The 22,451-nt window shown below is 41.1% G+C and overlaps 1 protein-coding gene across 2 annotated transcripts in view; it reads left to right on the forward strand.

The window, feature by feature from the left end:
• LARS2 (leucyl-tRNA synthetase 2, mitochondrial) overlaps positions 1–22,451 on the forward strand; it is a 159,883-nt gene that overhangs the window by 47,528 nt on the left and 89,904 nt on the right. For both annotated transcript variants that reach the window (XM_003818489.5, XM_008971820.5), the window contains 2 exons: positions 10,420–10,509; positions 22,259–22,402. In XM_003818489.5, the coding sequence (XP_003818537.1) occupies positions 10,420–10,509; positions 22,259–22,402 (234 nt within the window). The remainder of the gene's footprint in view (positions 1–10,419; positions 10,510–22,258; positions 22,403–22,451) is intronic.

Here is a 22,451-nt window from a genome sequence, read left to right on the forward strand (position 1 = left end):
TTGTATTTAGAGAGAATCGGGAAAAGTATATTTACTCCACCTTCCCAGAAGTAGAAGATCAGCATGTGTGGTTTCAAAAATCCCTCACCTCTGGTGAGATTCTGATCTGTGCTTTCCTAACCCTTCTCTTAAAAATCACTGGACTCTCAAAATGATTTTCTATGATTTTTCCAAGTTTAGAGTTTTATTTCTTGTCCGTGTCACATATGAAATATTTCAGGTCATGGCATGTTTCTACTACTCATTGTTTATAGAATTTGCAGGCAGCAACACGGCTCATTTTGGGCAGTGCTGTCACTGTTTGCATCCGTGGAATTGATGATTGATATTTCCTCTTCCTCTGGATCCATGCCTGTGTCTAACAAATAGCCCTTATATTATTTAGGAAACCTAGAGAACTGGCATCACAAAAACATCTTCCAGATGATTCTGTCCTGTTGATCCTGAAATTTTAAAAGATGTTGTAGATTAAATTAATGTTCTTTCTTTTAAAAAAAACAAAAAACAAAAAACAGGGAACATTTGTAGTTTGGACAGCTGAAATACTGGCATCTGCCCAACTAGACTAATAACAAATTGCAACTCAAACCAATTAATCTCATCTGTAGTTTAATGGAGGGTTTTCTCTTCCCAACTGTCTAGTTAGAAAAGCCGTTTGTATTGTTAGAATGCCTTGATGAAATTCTTGTAAGCTGGCAAAGAGCAATTTCAAGAAATTAAGAGAATTGCTGCTTCTTGTCTGATTATGGATTATTTATAGAATCTTGTGTAGTTTGTAACAGGGAACAGTTTTCAGGTTACCATAAAAATGATAGTGCTCAAAAAATATTGGCCAAGAAAATAGAAAACAAAGGGGAGCTTACTGATCAAGCTGTTTTCAGTTAAAAAAGACAGTGTGAGATGTCTTTAAAACTGCAAAGACCATGATTTCCTTGCCATCAATACTCACTCTCTAAGTTGGCTTCAAGAGCACTTAATTAGAACATGAACATGAACCTGTCAAATGATTTAAGAATTTAGCTTTTAGCCCTAGATTTGAAAAACAAGACCTTTAAGAATAAAATGCATGCCCTGTAAAAAGTGTCTAGCATTTGTCATTTCCAATTTTCATTAAATGCTCATTTTCAGCCTAAAGTTAGTCCTAAGATAAAGGAACATATTGCATAAAAATGAGTTCTTAGACAAATGTTAGGCTCAAGATTAATTAATTACCCTGATATTAACACCTGTTCCCTCAATTCTGCAAAAAAGAGAACAGGAAAGATAAAGGAGGTTAGAGACAGAACCTTGGCAAAGATGGAATTTGACAGATGGTTGAAGAAAAAGGAATTAGGAGAAGAGGCTGAGAGGAAGCAGTCAGTGAGGCTGAGGAAGCCTGGGCAGTGGGAGTCATGAGGAATCACAGTTCAGGAAGGAGGAAGACGTGGCTATGTGGTCTAGGAGAGAGCTGCTGGCTGGGCCTATAGATGACAAGAAATCATTTGTAGTGGTACAAGTACTGGGTCACTTATGCTTGGATTCTAATTTTGCCTCCTAGTGGCTGTGTGACCTTAAACAAGTTACTTTGCATCTTAATTCTCTGATCAGTAAAATGGTGACTTACTCATTCAACATTTATTAAGCATCCTTTGTACCAGGGACTGTCCTAAGTACTTGGAATACATCGGTGGGGAGAAAAAGACAAAACCCTTTCTTTCATAGGGAGACCTTACCATTTACAGTTTCAGGAGGGGATGAAGACAGACAATAAACATAATAAATAAGAAAATAATGTAGTGTATTGGGAGGCAATAAGTGGTATGGAAAGAAAAAAAGGTAGAGTAGGTTAAGGGGAGAGCAGGAGGGCCAGGGGTAAATTGCAATTTTAAATTCAGAGGTCAAGCCCACATTTGGTAATAACTACCTCCTGGGATTGTGATGAGAAGGACATGAGAGGCCCCTAAACTGCCAATGCTGGACCAAGTACTTTGTCAGCCCCTGGTAAGCATTAGCTGTTACTGTTGTTATTACTGTTGTCATTCCTAAAAGAATATTCACCGTGCAGTTCCTTTATCTAGGAGTACTCCAGTTCACTCATGTTGCTTGATTACCGGCACCTCCTTAGAGCATACATGTTTAAGCCAGTCCAGTCATAGCTGGGCTGCACTTCCCATGGTGCCATGTCACTGCTTGACGCCCCTCTAAATCCAGAGACCTGGTTACTGGTTTTGCTTCTGCCACCCAGGAGCTGGGCAGCTTTGGGTGAGTTTCCTCGTGTATAAAGCAGTGCTCACCATCCCTGCCTCTCAGACCACTGCGGGAATGGTCTGAGAGGCAGGCATGGTGAGCGCTTCTTTATACGTGAGAATGTATAAAGATGAGAGGATGGGCTGGGTGTGGTGGCTCATGCCTATAATCCCAGCACTTAGGGAGGCTGAGGCAGGCAGATCACCTGAGGTCAGGAGTTTGAGACCAGCCTGGCCAACATGGAGAAACCCCATCTCTACTAAAAATACCAAAAAAAAAAAAAAAAAAAAAAATTTATCCAGGCATGGTGGTGGGCTCCTGTAATCCCAGCTACTCTGGAGGCTGAGACAGGAGAATCGCTTGAACCTGGGAGGCGGAGGTTGCAGTGAGCTGAGATCGCACCACTGCACTCCAGCCTGGGTGACAGAGTGAGACACTGTCTCAAAAAAACAAAACAAAACAAAGAAAAAACGATGAGAGGATGGAGGAAAGAGCAATTTGGGAAGCCTAGAGCTGGATCCCAACGTGTCCTATCATTTGTAAATTGCTGGGGGATTTGTTAGATACAAGAAGGGCTAATTCAGACTCAAAGTCAGGGCTGTACTGAGTGTCTGATCTTCACTCTCTGTCCCTCTCCTGCATAAGGACCATTTAGTAGCATCTAAGTGAGAAACCAGCCCTGTTCCCTACTTCCTCCTCCCTTGAAGCCCTGTTGGGGGTTGTGGGAGGGGAAGGCCATTCTCATTAGGTTTTCTGCAGCTTCCTTTTCAAGAATCATTTCTCTTCCAGCAAGAGAAATGAGCTGTCAGAAACTCTGGCTTTTTGTTTTGTTTTTTTTTTTTTTTGAGACAGTGTCTCACTCCATCGCCCAGGCTGGGGTGCAGTGGCATGATCTCGGCTCACCGCAACCTCCGCCTCATGGATTCAAGCAATTCCCTGCCTCAGCCTCCCGAGTAGCTGGGATTACAGGCGCCCACCACCATGCCCGGCTAATTTTTGTATTTTTAGTAGAGACAGGGTTTCACCATGTTGGCCAGGCTGTTCTTGAACTCCTTACCTCGTGATCCGCCCACCTTGGCCTCCCAAAGTGCTGGGATTACAGGTGTGAACCAGCGCGCCCAGCCAACTCTGGCATTTTTAAACAGCTGGTCATTGAGCACAGGTAGCTGCCTAATGAAGTTTATATATCTGTTGCCACGAAGGTGGGTTTAAAGTTGTTATTTCTAACTGGTTTTTTTTTTTATGTTTGTTTTGTGAAAACGGAGGATTGAATGTAAGGACTAAAGAGAATCTGTGTTGGGGTGGGGCTGAGGCATGCAGGGAGGATTTGAATCAAGAGCAGGCTTATGAGAGATCCCTCTTAGCATAGTGGTCGGAGTACTCTTATAGAAATTTCATACGAACCAAATCATGTTCTTAGCTGCTACTGAAGTCTGTTTCATTAAGTTCTGTAAAGACATAAAGGCAGGACAGGACCCTGTCTTTCACACAGTATTTGGGAGAGAGATATATTTGGGAGGAACTTCTTTGCAGTGGTTTTCAACACTGGCCCCACATTAAATTCCTAGAGGTGGGGCCTAGGCATTAGTAACTTTCAAAGTTCAATTCCAAGGTGTAACCAAGTTTGAGAACCAGTGCTTAGTGTAGAGGACTTAGCGGAGAGTGGCCGTCAGTGTCTTGGTTCTGGCAGATTTTCTCATGAGCCTGTCTCTCCCTCTTCCAACGCCGCAGGTGTACAGAGCTGTGGACTGGAAGCTTGAACCATCATCAGTGAGAATCATCTGATGTAGCCTGGATTGTTATTTTCTCTTTTAAGCTGCACAATAGGAATGCCAAGGCTAGTTTCTCTGCCTTTGAGCTGTATTATGCTTTTAGAATCCCTCCACTTTAGAATTAAAGGACCTGGGAAGGCATAAAAGACAAAGCCATCACTAAACATGTTTCCTTTTGATCCGTTGCAAATGACAAAAGTGCACATTACAAAAGATCAAAAAGCATGTGAACAACTCTCCTCTGTTTCCAAGACTCATTGTTTTGAAGGCAGGAGGCTCACAATGAGACTTGGGGAGGTGAAGTGATGCTTTGTTGCTAGAAACTGTGATGTGCAGTGGCCGCTCACCTTTCTGACGTGCTTACAGGGCCGCCGGATGATTGACTTGATAAACATGTTGCCTCGGGTTTTTTGTTTTGTTTTGTTTTATTAAATTCCTGGTAGCTAACCTAAATATCCTGAGGTTGTGATGCCACCAAAATACATGACGGCTTTGAATGAGCTGTTCTGAAATCTAGGGCCAATCACTGTCAAAGTGGACCGAGAAACCAAGACTAAATCCTGCCCAAGCAGCAGTGTGGGGGTGGAGGCAACCTAGCAGGCCCTCCCAGCCAGAGCTGACTGGGAGCAGCCTTGTGTGGATTTCTCCATCTGGTCATGTGTTTTGGTCTTTCCCTCATAAACACCATCTCTTTTTAGTCGAAAAGCCAATATTTGTTAAGGAGCAGAACACTATTTTTTACCCCAGTTCTTTCTCTCCCTTGTGCCTTGCCCCAGTAGGCTGATGGGTACATCAGCCCACCTCGAGTGGTACGGTAATGAAGCCAGCCTCACTCATCCCTGCCATCACACACTCTTTTTTTTTTTTTTTTTTTTTTTTTTGAGACGGAGTCTTGCTCTGTCGCCCAGGCTGGAGTTCAGTGGCACAGTCTCGGCTCACTGCAACCTCCACCTCCAGGTTCAAGCGATTCTCCTGCCTCAGCCATCCAAGTAGCTGGGATTACAGGCATATGCCACCACGCCTGGCTACTTTTTGTATTTTTAGTAGAGACATGGTTTCACCATGCTGGGCAGGCTGGTCTCTAACTTCTGACCTCAGGTGATCTGACTGCCTTGGCCTCCCAAAGTGCTGGGATTATAGGCATGAGCCATCGCACCCGGCCCATCACACACTGAGTAAAGCCAAGGGGTGTACTTGTTGATTTTTCCTGCAAGCCCAGCTGTATGCTTTGCACACGATTGCCTTTTAACCTCACAGCAACCCTCTAAGATGTGTTTCATTGCTTCTGTTTTCTAGTAGGGAAATGTGGTGTGGCCACAAACTAGTGAGGATGCAAGGACTTGAACCCAAGTCAGATAGCTCCAGGGTCTTTCCTGAGACCACACTCTCCCAGGCTCTTTCCTGGAGCAAGGAGTGTGAGCCTAAGGAGGCTTCAGTGGGGCACATGGAAGGTAGCCGAGTGCTGTGATTCTTCCTTCACAGACCAAGTATTATTTTATACCAGGAACAGTAAGGTAGGCCTCCGTGCCTCAGCCTTCTTAGACTTTGTCACTGATGAATCGCTGTGTCTCAGGAGCTGCTGGCCAGACTGGCTTAATTGTTAATTTGTGCAGAGTCATTGAGGTATGGGTGGCAGGTTGCAAAAGATGATGTTTTGAGCCTCACTTGTGTTCTAAGAGAGCTCAGATTGTGTGTTGGGCTCTGTGGTTGCCTGTGAATGTGCAAAATATTTTTAATGCTAAAAACCAGGTATTACAGAATGTAGAAATGCAGCTTGGAGGAACAATTCTAGTTGGAATCCCAGATTCGTAAATTTGATCTCTTGGCAGCTAGATTGCACTTTCTAGAGCTCAGGAAGATATAAAAGTTGACACTTTTATGTAGATTTATGTGGAGTGTGGCTGAATTGCCAATGCTTTTGTAGCTATAACTTTGAATTGCCTGACTTTTGTATTAAAAACAATGGTGCATTAATGTAGGCGTTGGCTTATTTGAAAAGCAGGCCAAAGGAAAAGCCTTTAACTTTTTATTTGACTTCTGTGGTGGTCTCCCTAAGGAGTCTTACCCACAAGCTATCCCACAGCTTGTGGGCAGATGTCAGCAACAGGAAGCCCCACCCCACAGACACAGGGTTCCCCCCCTTGGAGTTGCTGGCAGGGTTCAGTCTGGAATTTGGGTGCTGTGGGGCAGATTCTCATAGATGATCTTTAAACGTTTAGTTGTTCAACAACTATTTTATGGGAAGGGATGAACTCATGTTGTATCAAGAAAAACTGTATGCAACTTCAAAATAGGAAATTTACTACACAAATTTATTATGTAGATTTTCCAAGTCAGACAACTACTTGGAGGTACATTAAATGATTTAAAATTTAGGTAGTAAAATCAACCACTTATTACCAGTGAATAGCATTATGCACACATAATAGAGTTTCAGAATTTTATCTGCCTGCAACCCCAGACTTGACATGTCTCTCCTCTGGTTGGTCTCCGAGTTGGTAGAAGGCTTGGTGGTCGCATCATGCAGCATTCCTGTGTGCGCTGCAAGTCATGCTTAACAGAGATAGGGCTACCCCCGATGGAGAAGGGCAACTCACTTAACCGCCTCCATCTTTCCACTTTTGCTCATTGATGTTTAACATGTTATCAGTATGTATAGAATGGCCCCCAGAGAGTTGTTTGATTGATGCTTCTTTAATCAGCCTGTGATTATAGACTCAAACTGAAGAAATCTGAACTCACAGATCGGGGTTTCTCCACCTTGGCGCTATTGATTGACATTTGGGACTGGGTGATTATTTTGTTCTGGGGACTGTCTTGTTCACTATAGGTTTTTAAAGCAGCATCCCTGGCCTCTATCCACTAGATGCCAGTAGCACACATACAACATACACACCCCAGTTGTGACAAACAAAAATGTCTCCAGTATTTGCCAGATGGTCTCTGGGGAACAAAATTTTCCCGGTTGAGCACTCTTCCTTTAGAGAAGGGAAGAAAGGACTATTAACATCACCTCTGTGGGTACTGAAACCCCTAGAAGACCCTTGTCTACAGAACTGGGTTTTGAATAGGCACTTCCCAGTGAAAATATGAAAATAGACTCTTGATTTCTAGCCAGGTGACTAAAATAAAAGCTTTTCAGCAGTTTAATTTCAGAAAGATGGCTTTGATTATTTTGATTGAGATAAAGCATTAGAAGACTCAAAATAGCTGTTTTTGTTTTGCTTTGTTTTAATGAGAAAATCAGGGAAGGTTCCAGAGGGCTCTATGACTTTCAGGAGATGTATTTCTAAGTGGTGTCTGTTCCCAGCTGTGTTTATGATCCTTGTGAGACTGAACTCCTGGTGAGCCTTGCGAGTGTCTGTTCTGGCATTTCTTCATGGAGTGGACATTACTGAGGGTCGGTCGTGTGCCCTGTGTGCAGCAGATGGGAATAAAAGGGACAGGAGCACAGTGTCTTCCTCAGGGCACTCCCAGCCTCCTCTGGGCAGGTGAGTCACGCATTTCAGTACGACGGAACTTATGAGAGCTGTGAATATGCCTGGAAATGAACCCGCCAGTGATTTGAATAATGGTCCAGAAGCAGTGGTTTTCAAGCTGTACTCTTTTAGCAGTTGAGGTTGCTTTTTCTTCAAATGACATGTGCAGAAATGTAATATAAATAAAATAGATCAGATCCAAATTTGAAGCCAGGGTGAAAGCAGGGGCCTGTAATTCCCCACCCCTCCCTTTGCCTCAGAGCTGACACTTCCAAAGAGAATGCCCTTTCGTTACAGGTTTGACTGAAAGTAGGCTAACGCTTGGTTGGATGAAGATCATTGTTTTTCCTGACTAGATCTATCCTCTTTTTTTTTTTTTTTTTCTGAGACAGAGTCTTGCTCTGTTGTCCAGGCTGGAGTGCACTGGCGTGATCTCAGCTCACTGCAAGCTCCGCCTCCTGGGTTCATGCCCTTCTCCTGCCTCAGCCTCCCGAGTAGCTGGGACTACAGGTGCCCACCACCATTCCTGGCTAATTTTTTTTTTTTTTTTTTGTATTTTTAGTAGAGACAGGGTTTCACTGTGTTAGCGAGGATGGTCTCAATCTCCTGACCTTGTGATCCCCCCGCCTCAGCCTCCCAAAGTGCTGGGATTATAGGCATGAGCCACTGCGCCCAGCCCTTTTTTCACTTTAGGTAAAAGTGATTTTCAGAACCATCAACATAGATGAAGATAACAATGCTGTTTCATTGCTGTGTAATTTTTACTCTCACTCTAGGAAGCAGATTCATGGGCTTAGAGAAAAAAACACATATTTGTATATTTTATATATGTGTGTGTATATATAAAATATGTTGTATATGTGTTACATATATAATATATATTATGTGTTATATATTTACTAAAAGAATTTTGATATTATGAACAACTCAATAGAAAAATTGAGAAAAGAAAATATTGAACCTCTATCCCTTAGATTTAACAATTCTCATTATTTTCTCAAAATTATTTCACACACTTTTCTAAACCTCTAGTGGGTAAAGATTTTTTTAAAATAAAAAGATATATCCACAATGACCAAGTCTAGGAATATTTTTACCATACTACCTCCACCCCTTACCCACATCCCCTATCCCAGTTCATCTTGGGGACAACAGTGTAATAATTTGAATTTTGTGGTGAAACCTACATGAAGGAATCAAATTTGATTCAATGTCAGTAGTTCAATATCTCTATCTAGTTTATTCTTCCTTCAACAACAATTTTGGGTGCCTCAATGTGCCAGGACCTGAGCATACAACAATGAGCAAAATGAAATAGACCAAACATAGCTCCTGCCCTGGGTTTTGTTAACAGTGGAAGTTTTAAAATTTCTTGTCTAGAAAACTGAGGAAAACAAGTTCTGTGCCATGCTAGCTGGAGGGGTAGCCGTGGAGGAAAAGATGATGGATGAGGATGAATTTGGAGGTTTTGGGGAGCAAGCCCATTGGCAGAGTGCTGGTTAGGTTCTTGAGTTGGTGAAGATCTTTGTGCACGACACCCCTGTAGACATCTGTGAAGCTGGAAGCCAGAGCAGGCTGCGTCGTATGCATGGCTCAGAAATTATGGCTCTTGTGTTGTGGAAGCTGGCCTAGGTGGACAGCTACAATGTGGGCAAAGCCCTTTGACTGGCTGGTGGTTCACTAGTTGCCTTGAAGTGGGAAGGTAGAGCCAATAGTCAGAGTTGTGTTATTTTCCCTTTAAAAGAATTGTTTTCTAATAGTTATTACTCTGCTGTTTTTATAAAACAGCACAAAAAAGGACTCAGGAGTCTTACATAAGAAAAATAGCCCACTGGGGGCACAGATGTTTACCTGACACCTTGCTTAGTTCCTACCACATACCCAAAATCCAGGTTTGAAGCCGTCTCATTTATTCATCTTAAGGAAGACTGAATTATTTGCACTTTTGGTAAAAGTACGCTTTCTATCAAAAGTTTATTACAAGGCGTGGTGGCACACACCTGTAGTCCCAGCTACTGGGGAGGCTGAGGAGGGAGGGTCATTTGAGCCCAGGAGTTCGAGACTACAGTGAGGCACAATCACACCACTGCACTTCAGCCTTGGCGACAGAACAAGACTTCTGTCTCTTAAAAATAAAAAAGTCTGTTACAAACGGAGTCATTTGAAACATTCCCTCCCATCATTCATTTCTGCGTTAGTTTTTGAAGTTAAAGAGCACTAGAAAAGAAACGTGACAGTATAGAGGTTTTACGCTTATTTGACTTTATCAACTGTAAATTCTGTTTTTAAGAATTCTATAACAAATGTGTTTTTAGGACAGAAAGTAAATTTGGGGAACCTTTGATTTAGGCTTGGAAATATAAACCAAGTGGTTTCTTACTAAGTTTAATGTTTTTAATTGTTCTTCCTAAGTAAACAACAGCCTGATTCACATAATGGAATAAATGGAATATACGAGTCTGAAGGAGCCACTAGACCCCAGTTTTATGTGGAAACACAAGATGTATTTTCAAATGAGGATCATACTGAGGCAGGCAAATATTCCTCATGAATTTTGTGATTGCTTTCAAAATGAGCTACATTTGTGAATAAGCATCAGGCCCCCAGTGTATGTTTGTGCTGACAAAAATGTTAATACCCAATTTTGTACAATGTAATTCACTTGTTAGTGCCATAGATGAGTGGGCAGGAGGTGTGCAAAAGACTTGAAGTTGAGTTTCTCATTGAACATGCTCTCAGAAAGGTGTAGGTGGCATTTCAATAACATCTCTTTCCAGAATAAATTGTGACTCTCCTTACTTTACAAACTGGTGAAAATATTTTGAGCTGGTAAATATTTTTGTGATTTCATTACTTTTCAAAATTCAGTTGCAAGACTGAGCATGCATGGCTGGGGGGATGTTTATAATGGCCTGTACATTATTTTTCTTCTTTGTTGGCAGGAAATAACTACGTGTTTGCCAGATTACTACAAGTGGACTCAGTATCTCTTTATTAAACTGTATGAGGCTGGGCTGGCCTATCAAAAGGAGGTAAGTTAAAATTAGCTGGACTTTTAAAATTCAGTGAATCTCTTTAGGATACATCATTGTAGTAGCAGTGAAAATGAACGCTACCTCAAGTTCATAAAATCAGTCACAGCAGACCCAGAACGTAACTACTTCCTACTTAAGTTTAGTGTCATCAAGACAGGGTCTGGGCTTCTTTTACCCTTGAATTCTTACCCCATAACCTATTGTCTGGTTCCTGTAATGAGATCAAGGAGAGGGCATAAGAAGAAAGAACACAGGCTTCTCAAATCCTAGCTCAGCTCCCTCTCCCAGCTGTGTGAACAGCTGGGTAACTTAACCTCTAGGAAACATGGTTTTGTATCTGCTAAATGGGAATGGGGACATTTTCCTTGTGGGGTACTATGGTTTGGATGTCCCCTCCAAAAGTCATGTTGAAATTTAATTGCCATTGTGATGGATTTAAGAAGAGGGACCTTTAAGAAGTGAGTGGGTCATGACAGCCCTGTCCTAATAAATGGATTAATGTTATTATTGTGGGAATGAGCTCCCAATAAAAGGATGAGTTCAGCCAAATTCTCTGTGTGTGTGTGTCATACGGTCACTTGCTGTTCTACTTACTGCCATGGGATAATGCAGCACAGAGGCCCTTGCAGATGTTGGCACCATGCTCTTGGACTTCCTGACCTCCAGAATCAGCCAAATAAACTTCTATCAATAAATTACCCAGTCTGTGGTATTCTATTACAGTAGCAGAAAATGGAGGAAGACACAGGGTTCTTGGAAAGATTAAAGGTAATAGTTAAAGAACAGCTATCACAGTGGTCTCCCGAGAAATGAAAGTGTTTGTTATGGTGGGAGCTCAATAATGATAGGTAAGACTTGGAATGGTGGGAGATGAGGCAAGAGCATCATAGTGTGGCCTAGAACTATCCAGGATGATAGCCACTAGCCACATGTGGTTGCTTAAATTTAAAGTAATTAAAATTAAATAGTATTTAAAAAGTCAGAGCTGGGCACAGTGGCTCACACCTGTAATCTCAGCACTTTGGGAGATTGACACAGGAGGATTGCTTGAGGCCAGGAGTTCAAGACTAGCCTGGGAAACACAGTGAGACCCTGTCTCTACAAAAAGTAGGAAAAAATTAGTCCCAGTTACTCAAGACGGTGAGGTAAGAGGATCCCTTGAGCCCATCAACCTACTGGGGTAAGGCAAAAGGGAGAGGAAAGAACTGAGGTAAAAAATAGTGTTCTATTCCTTAACAAATATTGGCTTTTTGACTAAAACGAGATAGTGTTTATGAGGAAAAGACCAAAACACATGACCAGATGGAGAAATCCACACTAGGCTGCTCCCAGTCAGCTCTGGCTGGTAGGGCCTGCTAGGTTGCCTCCACCCCCACACTGCTGTTTGGTCAGGATTTAGTCTTGGTTTTTTTCCAGGTGGATCTCTGTCTTAGTTGGTTTGTACTGCTACAGTAGTGCCAAGACCAGCTCGGTCGGGGAGACCCTAACCCAGTAGCGCTAGAGGAATTAAACACACACACACACAGAAATATAGAGGTGTGAAGTGGGAAATCAGGGGTCTCACAGCCTTCAGAGCTGAGAGCCCCGAACAGAGATTTACCCACATATTTATTAACAGCAAGGCAGTCATTAGCATTGCTTCTATAGATATTAAATTAACTAAAAGTATCCCTTATGGGAAAGGAAGGGATGGGCCAAATTAAAGGAATAGGTTGGGCTAGTTAACTGCAGCAGGAGCATGTTCTTAAGGCACAGATTGCTCATGCTATTGTTTGTGGCTTAAGAATGCCTTTAAGTGGTTTTCCCCTCTGGGCAGGCCAGGTGTTCCTTGCCCTCATTCTGATAAACCCACAATCTTCCAGCGTGGGCTTTATGGCCATCATGAACATGTCACAGTGTTGCAGAGATTTTGTTTACGGCCAGTTTGGGGGCCAGTTTATGGCCAGATTTTGGGGGCTTGTTCCCAGCACAATAGAATACTTGAGACTGGTATTTTAACAGTTTTATGCAGCAGAAATGTATTTCCTCATAGTTCTGAAGGCTGGGAAGTCCAATATCAAGGTGCCGGCCTCTGGCAAGGGCCTTCTTGCTGCATCATCCTACGGTGGAAGGTGAGAGGGCAAGAGAGAGGGAGAGTGTGAGGGAGGGAGCAAGGGGAAGCTTAACTCACTATTTTTTTTTTTTGAGACAGAGTCTTGCTCTTGTTGCCCAGGTTGGAGCGCAATGGTGTGATCTCAGCTCACTGCAACCTCCGCCTCCCGGGTTCAAGCAATTCTCCTACCTCAGCCTCCTGAGTAGCTGGGATTACAGGCATGCGCCACCACGCCCAGCTAATTTTTGTATTTTTAGTAGAGACAAGTTTCTCCATGTTGGTCAGACTGGTCTTGAACTCCCAAACTCAGGTGATCTGCCCGCCTCAGCCTCCCAAAGTGCTGAGATTATAGGCATGAGCCACCATAACACAGCTGAACTCACTTTTATAACAAGCCCACTCTTGATAACTAACCCACACCCGTGATAGCAACATCAATTTATTCATGAGAGCAGAGCCCTCATGACCTAATCACCTCTGAAATGTCCCACCTCTTAACACTGTTGCATTAGGGATTAAGTTTCCAACACATGAACTTTGGGGGACACATTCAGACCATAGCAATCTCTTTTTATTGGATAGCTATTTTCAAATTGGCCTTAAAACAGAAAACATTGCTATTAGCATTCTATTTCTGTGGTTTACTTCAAAATACAAATTTTTGGAATAAACTTTATAAAGTTAACTGACTTTAGAAATATACTTTGTAAAGCATATTTAACCAAAATAACTCAGGTAAATGAACATTTAGGAATAGTATTTGAGCAGAGCATTACTAAACATAGCTGGAGTGTTTAAGTCTTTTGTTCTTAACAAGCACTGTCCACCAAATGTTCAGTTCTGTTGCAAAAAGAATCTGCTGTTGCTTTCACAAAACAAAAGTATTTTCAGCTGCAAATATGAACGTAAAGACCTCTACTTGGCAGAACATTAATTTCACCTTGTGAAAAACATTTTCTTAAAACTCTTTTTTAAAAAGTTTTATTCCATGGATGTAGTTTTAGAGGGTTTTGTTGTTGTGGGGGTTTTTAAATTAATATATCATAGTTGTACATACTTTACATGTGATATTTGATACATGTATACAGTGTGTCATGATCAAATCAGGGTAATTGGGATATCCATCACCTCAAACATTTATCTTTCTTTGTGTTGGAAATAATTACATTTCTTCTAGCTATTTTGAAACATACAATAAATTATTGTTAACTATAATTTCCCTACTGTATTATCAAATGCTAGAACGTATTCCTTTTATCTAACTGTGTTTTTGTACCCATGAACCATTGTCTTTTTATCCCCCCCCTCCCCTTCCTTTCCCAGCCCCAGCAGCCACCATTCTACACTCTACATCCATGAGATCCACTTTTTTAAGCTCTCACATATGAGTGAGAACATTTGATATTTGTAATTTCTATGCCTGGCTTATGTCACATGGTAACCTCCAGTTCCATTCATTTTATTCTTTTTTATGGCTGAATAATATTCCATAGTGTGTATATACCACATTTTTTAAATCCATTAATCCACTGATGGACACTTGGGTTGATTGATATCTTGGCTATTGTGAATAGTGCCACAATAAGCATAGAAGTGCAGATATCTCTTCGGTAATCCTGATTTCAATTCCTTTGGATATATACCCAGCAGTGGGATTGCTGAATCATGTGGTAGTTTTATTTTTAATTTTACAAGGAACCACCTTACTGTTTTTCATACAGTGTATGAGGGTTCCCCTTTCTCCATATTCTCACCAGCATCTGTTACTCCATCTTTTAATAGAAGCCATTTTAACTGAGTGAAATTATGTTTCGTTGTGGTTTTGATTTGCACTTCCCTGATGATTAATGATGTTAAACATTTTTTTCATATACCTTTTAGCCATTTGTATGTCTTCTTTTGAGAAATGTCTATATAGGTGTTTTGCCTGTTTTCTAATTGGAGTATTTGGATTTTTGTTTGTTTTTTGCTATTGAGTTGTTTGGATTCCTTATATATTCTGGTTATTAATCCCTTGTCAGATGAATAATTTGCGAATATTTTTTCCCCTTCTGTAGGCTATCTCTTTACTCTGTTCATTGTTTCCTTTGCTGTGCAGAAGCTTTTTTGCTTGATGTAATCCCATTTGTCTGTTTTTGCTTTTATTGCTTGTGCTTTTATGGTCTTAACCAAAAAAAAAAATTTGTCCAAGCTAATGTCCTGTAGCATTTCCCTAATGTTTTATTCTACTAGTTTCATAGTTTTCGGTCTTACATTTAAGTCTTTAATCTATTTTGAGTTTATTTTTTTATATGGTGAAAAATGGGGATTTAGTTTCATTCCTCTGTATATGGATATCCAGTTTTCCCAGCAGCATTTATTAAAGAGACTGTCTTTTCCCCAATGTATGTTTTTAGAAACTTTGTCAAAAATGAGTTGACTATAAGTGCATGGATTTATATCTGGGTTCTCTGTTTCATTTCATTGGTCTGTTTGTCTCCTTTTATGGCAGTACCATGCTTTTTGGGTTACAATAGTTTTTTAGTATAATTTGAAATCAGGTAGTGTGATGCTTTCAGCTTTGTTCTGTTTTTGCTCAGGATTGCTTTGGCTATTCAGGGTCTTTTGTGGTTCCATACAGATTTTAGGGGTTTTTTTCTAGTTCTGTAAATAATGTCATTGATATTCTGATAGGGATTGCTTTGAATCTGTAGATCACTTTGTGTAGTATGTGCGTTTTAACAATATTCTTCCAAGCCATGAACATAGTATATTTTTGCATTTTTTGTTTGTCCTTTTCAATTACTATCATCAATGTTTTATAGTTTTCCTTAGAGATCTTTAACCTTGCTTAAATTTACTCCTAGGTATTTTATTTGTAACTCTTATAAATGGGATTACTTGATTTCTTTTTCAGATTGATCATTGTTAACATATAGAAATGCTGCTGATTTCTGTGTGTTGATTTTGTATCCTGCAACTTTACTAAATTCATTTATCAAGTCTAAATTTTTTGGTTGGAATCTTTAGGTTTTTCTAAATATAAAATCATGTTGTCTGCAAACAAGAATAATTTGACTTCTTCCTTTCCATTTTAGTTGCCAGTTATTTCTTTCTCTTGCCTAATTGCCCTGGTTAGGACTTCCAGTACTATGTTGAATAAAAGTGGTGAAAGTGGTAATCCTTGTCTTGTTCCAGATCTTAGTGGAAAGGCTTTCAATTTTTTCCCATTCAGTGTGGTATTAGCTATAGGCTTGTCATATATAGCCTTTATCATGTTGAGGTGTGTTCCTACTATACCCGATTTGTTGAGGTTTTTTTTTTTTTTATCATGAAGGATGTTGAATTTTATTGAATGCTTTTTTAGCATCTATGGAAATTATGTGTTTTGGTCCTTGATTTTGTCGTATGACATGATATTTATTGATTTCTATATGTTGAACCATCCTTGCATCCCTGGGATGAATCCCTGTTGATCATGGTGAATGATCTTTTTAATGTGTTGTTGAATTCTGTTTACTACTATTTTGTTGAGGATTTTTGCATCTCTGTTTATTAGGGATATTGGCCTATAGTTTTCTTTTTTGTTATGTCTTTGTCTGGTTTGGATATCAGGGTAATGCTGGCTTTATAGAATGAATTTGGAAGAATTCCCTCTTTCTAGAAGAGTTTGAGAAGAATGGGTATTAGTTTTCTTTAAATGGTAGAATTCAGCAGTGAATCCATCAGGTCCTGATCTTTTCTTTGATGGAGGACTTTATATTACTGCTTTGAACTCATGACTTGTTCTATTCAGGTTTTCAATTACTTCATGGTTCGATCTTGGTAGGTTGTGTGTGTGTCCAGGAATTCATCCATTTCTTCTAGGTTTTCCCATTTGTTGATGTATAGTTGTTCATAATAGTCTCTAATGATCCTTTGTATTTCTGTGGTAAAAGTTTTAATGTTTCTTTTTCTGTCTGTGATTTTATTTATTTGGCTCTTTTTTTCCTAGTCTAGGTAAAAGTTTGTTGATTTTGTGTGAATTTTCAAAAACCAAGTTTTTTATTTTATTGGCCTTTTTCTTTCTTTTCTTTCTTTTTAGTCTCAATTTCATTTATTTCTACTCTGATCTTTATTATTTCATTCCTTCTACTAATTTTGGGTTTGGTTTGTTCTTGCTTTTCTAGTTCCTTGTGCATTTTTTATCTGGAGTTGCTTATCTGGAGTCCTGTTGATCTCTCTTCAAAGTTCTTTTTCCTGTATGGTACTTGTTGATTATCAATCTTGTGCTGGTATTTAGCCTTGGATGGTGGATATAGTTATTAATGGTTTATTATGCTTGGACATTCTAGGGAATGAGGGCGAGTCCCCTAATTTATGAGTCTGTCTTTAGCTGTCTACATGAATTTAGTAGCAGCTGGTGATGGTGCTAATTTACCCACTTGGTAAAGCTAAGTTTGCAGCATGGCCTTGGCTTCAGGAAGCATACTGAAAGAATTGCTACACACTGGCACCTCTTCCACTGTACCTCCTTGTGGCTTTGGAATGTGGTGACAGTAACAAATGGTAGCCTTGTGGGCTACCCCTGGACTCAGTCCAAATTCAGGCCCATTCTTGATGGAATGAAGCAAGATTGATTTTGAGAGCTAGATACTTTATAAGACCTATGTGATGTTGCTTAGTTAAGCATGCTTTGTCAAGAAAGAAGCTAATAGACCTTGAAAAAAATCAGTACCCTAAAATATATATTTTACTAGCCTTCTGGAACCTGAAGCTGACAGTATATTCAGAAAAGGTCTTTGATAGTTTAAAAAAAAAAAGAAAGAAAGAAAAGAAAAGCAGAGCTTGAGGGGAGAGAGGCGGGGAAAACAATGGAGAGTAGCCAAGGGCCGGAGGAGTGATATGCTGGCCAAGAGACAAAAGCATGCTGATGGTGGGTGTGATCTAGAAGGGACAGGCACCCTGTGTGAAGGGCGAGGCAGGGAGGCAAGGCAAGGAGGATCTGAGGGAAGAGGAGGAATTGTAATGATGAGATGAGAGGCGTGAGGGTTTGGAACAGTAGGGCTGGCTGGGGCAGCAAGCACCACAGCTGCTGTGTCACAGATAGGAAAGCTGATAAACACAAAATTAGGAGAATACTGCCCACATGATCCCCAAGGGAGCCCAAAGTCACCTACACCTCCAAGAGCCTAATGGCAAAGAAGAGTAGAGAGGAGACAAAAATGCCTGCTCCCACTGATCACTGTGCAGATTTGACCCTTTATGAACATGGCTCCTTTGTGTTTGTTGTGTTATGAGGTGCATTTTTAAAATGCTTCCTAAATGCTTCCCACAAATCACTCAAGCAAAAAATATTAGTCCTAATGTTTAACCCTTTAATAAGTGGGGAAACTACCTTCTTTGGAATGTCCAATTCCGTGATATTCCCAGATAACTATTGTGAGGGAAGCAGTGGGTAAAATCAACCCAGAGCTCAGTGTGTTTGCAGGTGTTTTAATGATTTCAGTGTTAATTTAAGGTTCATTTCAATACAGGCTTGACTTTATTTTACAAATAAGGCTAGTTAACTACAAAGGAACATGGAATTGGCTTCAGTAGGTGATAGACAGCATAAATGCCAACCAGGGAAATGAATAGAGTTAGTGAAGTTGCCCAGAAATTATATCCTATTCATAAGACTGTGCTTGCTTAAAAATCAGCATGTTCATCCAAGTAAATGTTCAAAATGTGGAAATCCAGGATTGCTGGATGAGGGAAGCTATTGATAGAGACAGTTGTCCAAGAGAGGAGACCTGAGCAAAGGGATTTAGGAAGCAACTCCAGGGCTTCAAGGGGTTGCAGGTGCTGTGCTCCCTGAGCCTCATGGCCCTGGATTTTGACGACTCCAAATTTAACCACTTTTGGAAAGTCTGAGCCTGAATCTGCAACTCTGTGGCTGAGGTGGATTGGAGTTCTGGAAAGAAATCATGTGGATTCTCACAGATGATGCATCTTTTGAGACACTATTTCTTTTGGTGTTTTCCCCCTTCCCCCCAAGTCTTTCATTAGGGGGATAAATTGCCTTTGTGTTTTGCTTTTTTTTTTTTTTTTTTGTCTTTCATTCAATGCCTGGGTTTTATTATGATGTGCAAACCTCTTAGGAGCACACCTTCCTCATTGTATTTTGTAACCTAGAGCCTGAGAGATGCCAGGCCATGTGGGAAATGTAGATAAGAAAATACAGTCCTATTTGTTCTTGCAATCTGTAGTGCCAAGTATTCACTTCTTCCAAATCCTCTGAGGTTTGCCAGGGACAAGAGACAGAGGTGGAGGGATATACGGTGCTCTTTTTCTACCTTTCTGTTTCATACAGTTTTAGTTGTGCATGGGTTGTCTGGAGTGGGGAGATGCCACTTGAATGAACTGTCTACATTACTAAGCAGTAGTTGGTCCTTTCTTTCTACCTGTTATTTTAAGTGGAACCCTTCCAGAACCTGTGTACACTGTGGGTAGAAATGTAAATTGCTATAGCCATTATGGAAAACAGTATGGAGGTTCCTCAGAAAATGAAAAATGGAACTACCATATGATCCAGCAATCCCACTTCTGGGAGTATATCCAAAGGAACTGAAATCAGTGTGTTGGAGGGATATCTGTACACCCATGTTAACTGCAGTACTATTCACAGTAGCCAAGATATGGAATCAACCTAAGTGTCCATCAACAGACGAATGAATAAAGAAAATGTGGAGTATATACACAATGGAATAGTATTCAGCTTCAAAAAACAATAAAATTCTGTCATTTGGGAATGACAGGGATGAATCTAGAAGACAGTGTGCTAAATGAAATAATCCAGGCACAGAAAGGCAAATATCATGTGATCTTACTTACATGTGGAATCCTAAAAAACATTGAATTCATAGAAGTAGAGAGTAGAATGATGGTTACCAGAGGCTGGAGGGGTAGGGGTGGAGCAAGGGAATGGGAAGTTACTGTCAGGAGTACAAAGTTTCAGCTAGACTGCAGGAATACATTTTGAGATCTACTGCACAGGAGGGTGACTCTAGTCAGTCATAATGTTTTGTATATTTTGAGATAACTGAAAGAGTAAATTTATCACCACAAAAAATGTTAAGTAAGTGAGGTGATGGGTATTTTAATTGCTTAATTATTCTACATTGTGTACATATATCAAAATATCACACTGTATTCTATAAATACAGTTATGATTTGTCAGTTAATAATTGTTTTAAAAGAAATAATTAAGACTGGGTGTGGTGACTCACGCCTGTAATCCCAGCACTTTGGGAGGCTGAAGCAGGCAGATCACCTGAGGTCAGGAGTTCGAGACCAGCCTGGCCAACACGGTGAAACCCTGTCTCTACTAAAAATACAAAAATTAGCTGGGCGTGGTGGTGGGCGCCTAGAGTCCCCGCTACTCGGGAGGCCGAGGCAGGGGAATCACTTGAACCCAGGAGGCAGAGGTTGCAGTGAGCTGAGATTGTGCCACTGCACCCCTGCCTGGGTGACAGAGTGAGACCCTGTCTCAAAAAAAAGAAGAAATAATTAAGTGGTACCCTTCTCTCCAACCCCCTAATACAGGCAGGGATAATAGATAAGGAAATGGACCTTTGGTTCATTAAAGTTTTTAGATCTAAGGTACTTTTGTCCCATATTTTGTGTCTATGTTCTTATTAAGTCAAGGCTTTTGGGGACCCTATCTTAGAAGGGAAACAAATGCATGTCTTTCCCACCCAACTCTAGACTTCACATACTTAAATTTTCCAATGGGGGTACTGCTTCTATATGTAAAATCGCAGCCCACAAATTACAACCCACAGATAGGTTAGCCTCCCCTCACCCCTACTTTTTATGTAACTTTTAGACATGTCTCTGGATCAGTCAGGGTCCCAGCAGGAAAGAGAGAGCACACCCGAAAGGAGTCATTGAAGACAATTTGATGAAGGACTATTTGTGTGGAGTTCAGGGAAACTCAGAAGGGACGGCAATGCGTTTGACCCTGGCAGCAGAAGGATGCCTTTGCTGCCTGTAGGCTGCAGGGGCAACGTCAGGGGGCAGTTAATAGAACCTGGGAGAGCAGTAGCTTTAGCAGCACGGGAGACCTGCCCAACAGAGGTGATGACCTTCACTAGAGGCACATGACCCCTGCTAGCCCATGGCCAGGAAGCAGCCAGTGTGCCTGTCATTGGTTGAACCCAACCGGAAGATAAGGGTCCAAGGGAATGCAGGTCGCAGAGGTCAACTTCTTGGGCCACAGATCAGGGCAGGAAGAGGGTCTGGAGGGGCAAATGGGTAATAGTGAACACAATCTCTTATTAGAATTGCGTATTAAAAATTTTACGGCTAGGCCTGGTGGCTCACGCCTGTAATCCCAATACTTTGGGAGGCCAAGGCGGGTGGATCACCTGAGGTCAAGAGTTCGAGACCAACCTGACCAATATAGTGAAATCTCATCTCTACTAAAAATACAAAATTAGCTGGGCCTGGTGGCACATGCCTGTAATCCCAGCTACCCAGGAGGCTGAGGCGGGAGAATCGCTTGAACCCAGGAGGCAGAGGTTGCAGTGAGCCAAGATTGCAACCATTGCAATCCAGCCTGGGCAATAAGAGCAAAACTCTGTCTCAAAGAAAAAAAAAATTACAAAAAATGTGTATGAAGTCAGGATATTTTAAGTCCCCAACACACCCCTCTGTACTCATTCCCTTCTTTGTACCAAGTGGTACCTGAATGTCATAAAGGTGTGAATGTAGATGGCAGAGGTATTTATTTTAAATGAAGATAGACACTAACTAGAACTCTATGAGATAATGAATCTTCATAATAGTTAAGACTACATGTTTTATGTGCTCTATCAGCTGAATGAATCCATGGAGACAGAGCTCAGAACAGCTACCATTGTGGGGGCAGGTATTGATTGGTAGAAGGCACAACAGAGTTTTCTAGGGTGCTGGAAATGTGCTTTATCTTGAAATGAGTGATGGTTACATGAGTATGTAACTGTAAAAATGTATCGAGTTGTACACTGAAGATTTATTTCCCTAAAATAATCCTATTCTGTCAAATTTTAAATAGGTACCATTTTTTCTTCTTTTATTCTGCTTGCTAAAATTTTCCATCCTATAAGTTCATCCTTTCATATAAGATACCAAAGTTGAGTTAGACACATCCTTAAAGGCTTCCTTCCCAAGCCTATTGTAATAAGATGGAAGCACAGAGGAAATTAATGTGTTTTTTGTACAACTTGCAAGTGGTTTCTTTACCAAGCAGTACTCCACGGAGCAGAGTCATTGCATTTGCAGGCCCTCTCCCATGTAAGAAACCTCAGGATGGTCTCATAAAATGAGTACTCACCTAGGTCAGGCACAGTGGCTCACGCCTGTAATCCCAGCACTTTGGGAGGCCAAAACGGGTGGATCACGACGTCAGGCATTTGAGACCAGCCTGGCCAACATAGTGAAACCCCATCTCAACTAAAAATACAAAATTAGTCAGGTGTGGTGGTGGGCACCTGTAATCCCAGCTACTTGGGCTGAGGCAGGAGAATCACAGGAACCTAGGAGGTGGAGGTTGCAGTTAGTCGAGATCACACCACTGCACTCTAGCCCGGGCGACAGTGCGACACTCCATGTCAAAAAAAAAAAAAAAGAGTACTCACCAGATTGTGCCATTTTGTTTCATGAATTATACAGGCCCTGGTTAACTGGGACCCAGTGGATCAAACAGTGCTTGCCAATGAGCAGGTGGATGAACATGGCTGTTCATGGCGTTCTGGAGCAAAGGTGGAACAGAAGTACCTCAGACAATGGTTTATTAAGACAACCGCTTATGCAAAGGTGAGTGTCAGCCTGGAGGCTCCCCACTAATGCCTTACATGCTGGCAGG

This window comes from Pan paniscus, chromosome 2 (genome assembly GCF_029289425.2).
Source record: "Pan paniscus chromosome 2, NHGRI_mPanPan1-v2.0_pri, whole genome shotgun sequence".
NCBI lineage: Eukaryota > Metazoa > Chordata > Mammalia > Primates > Hominidae > Pan > Pan paniscus.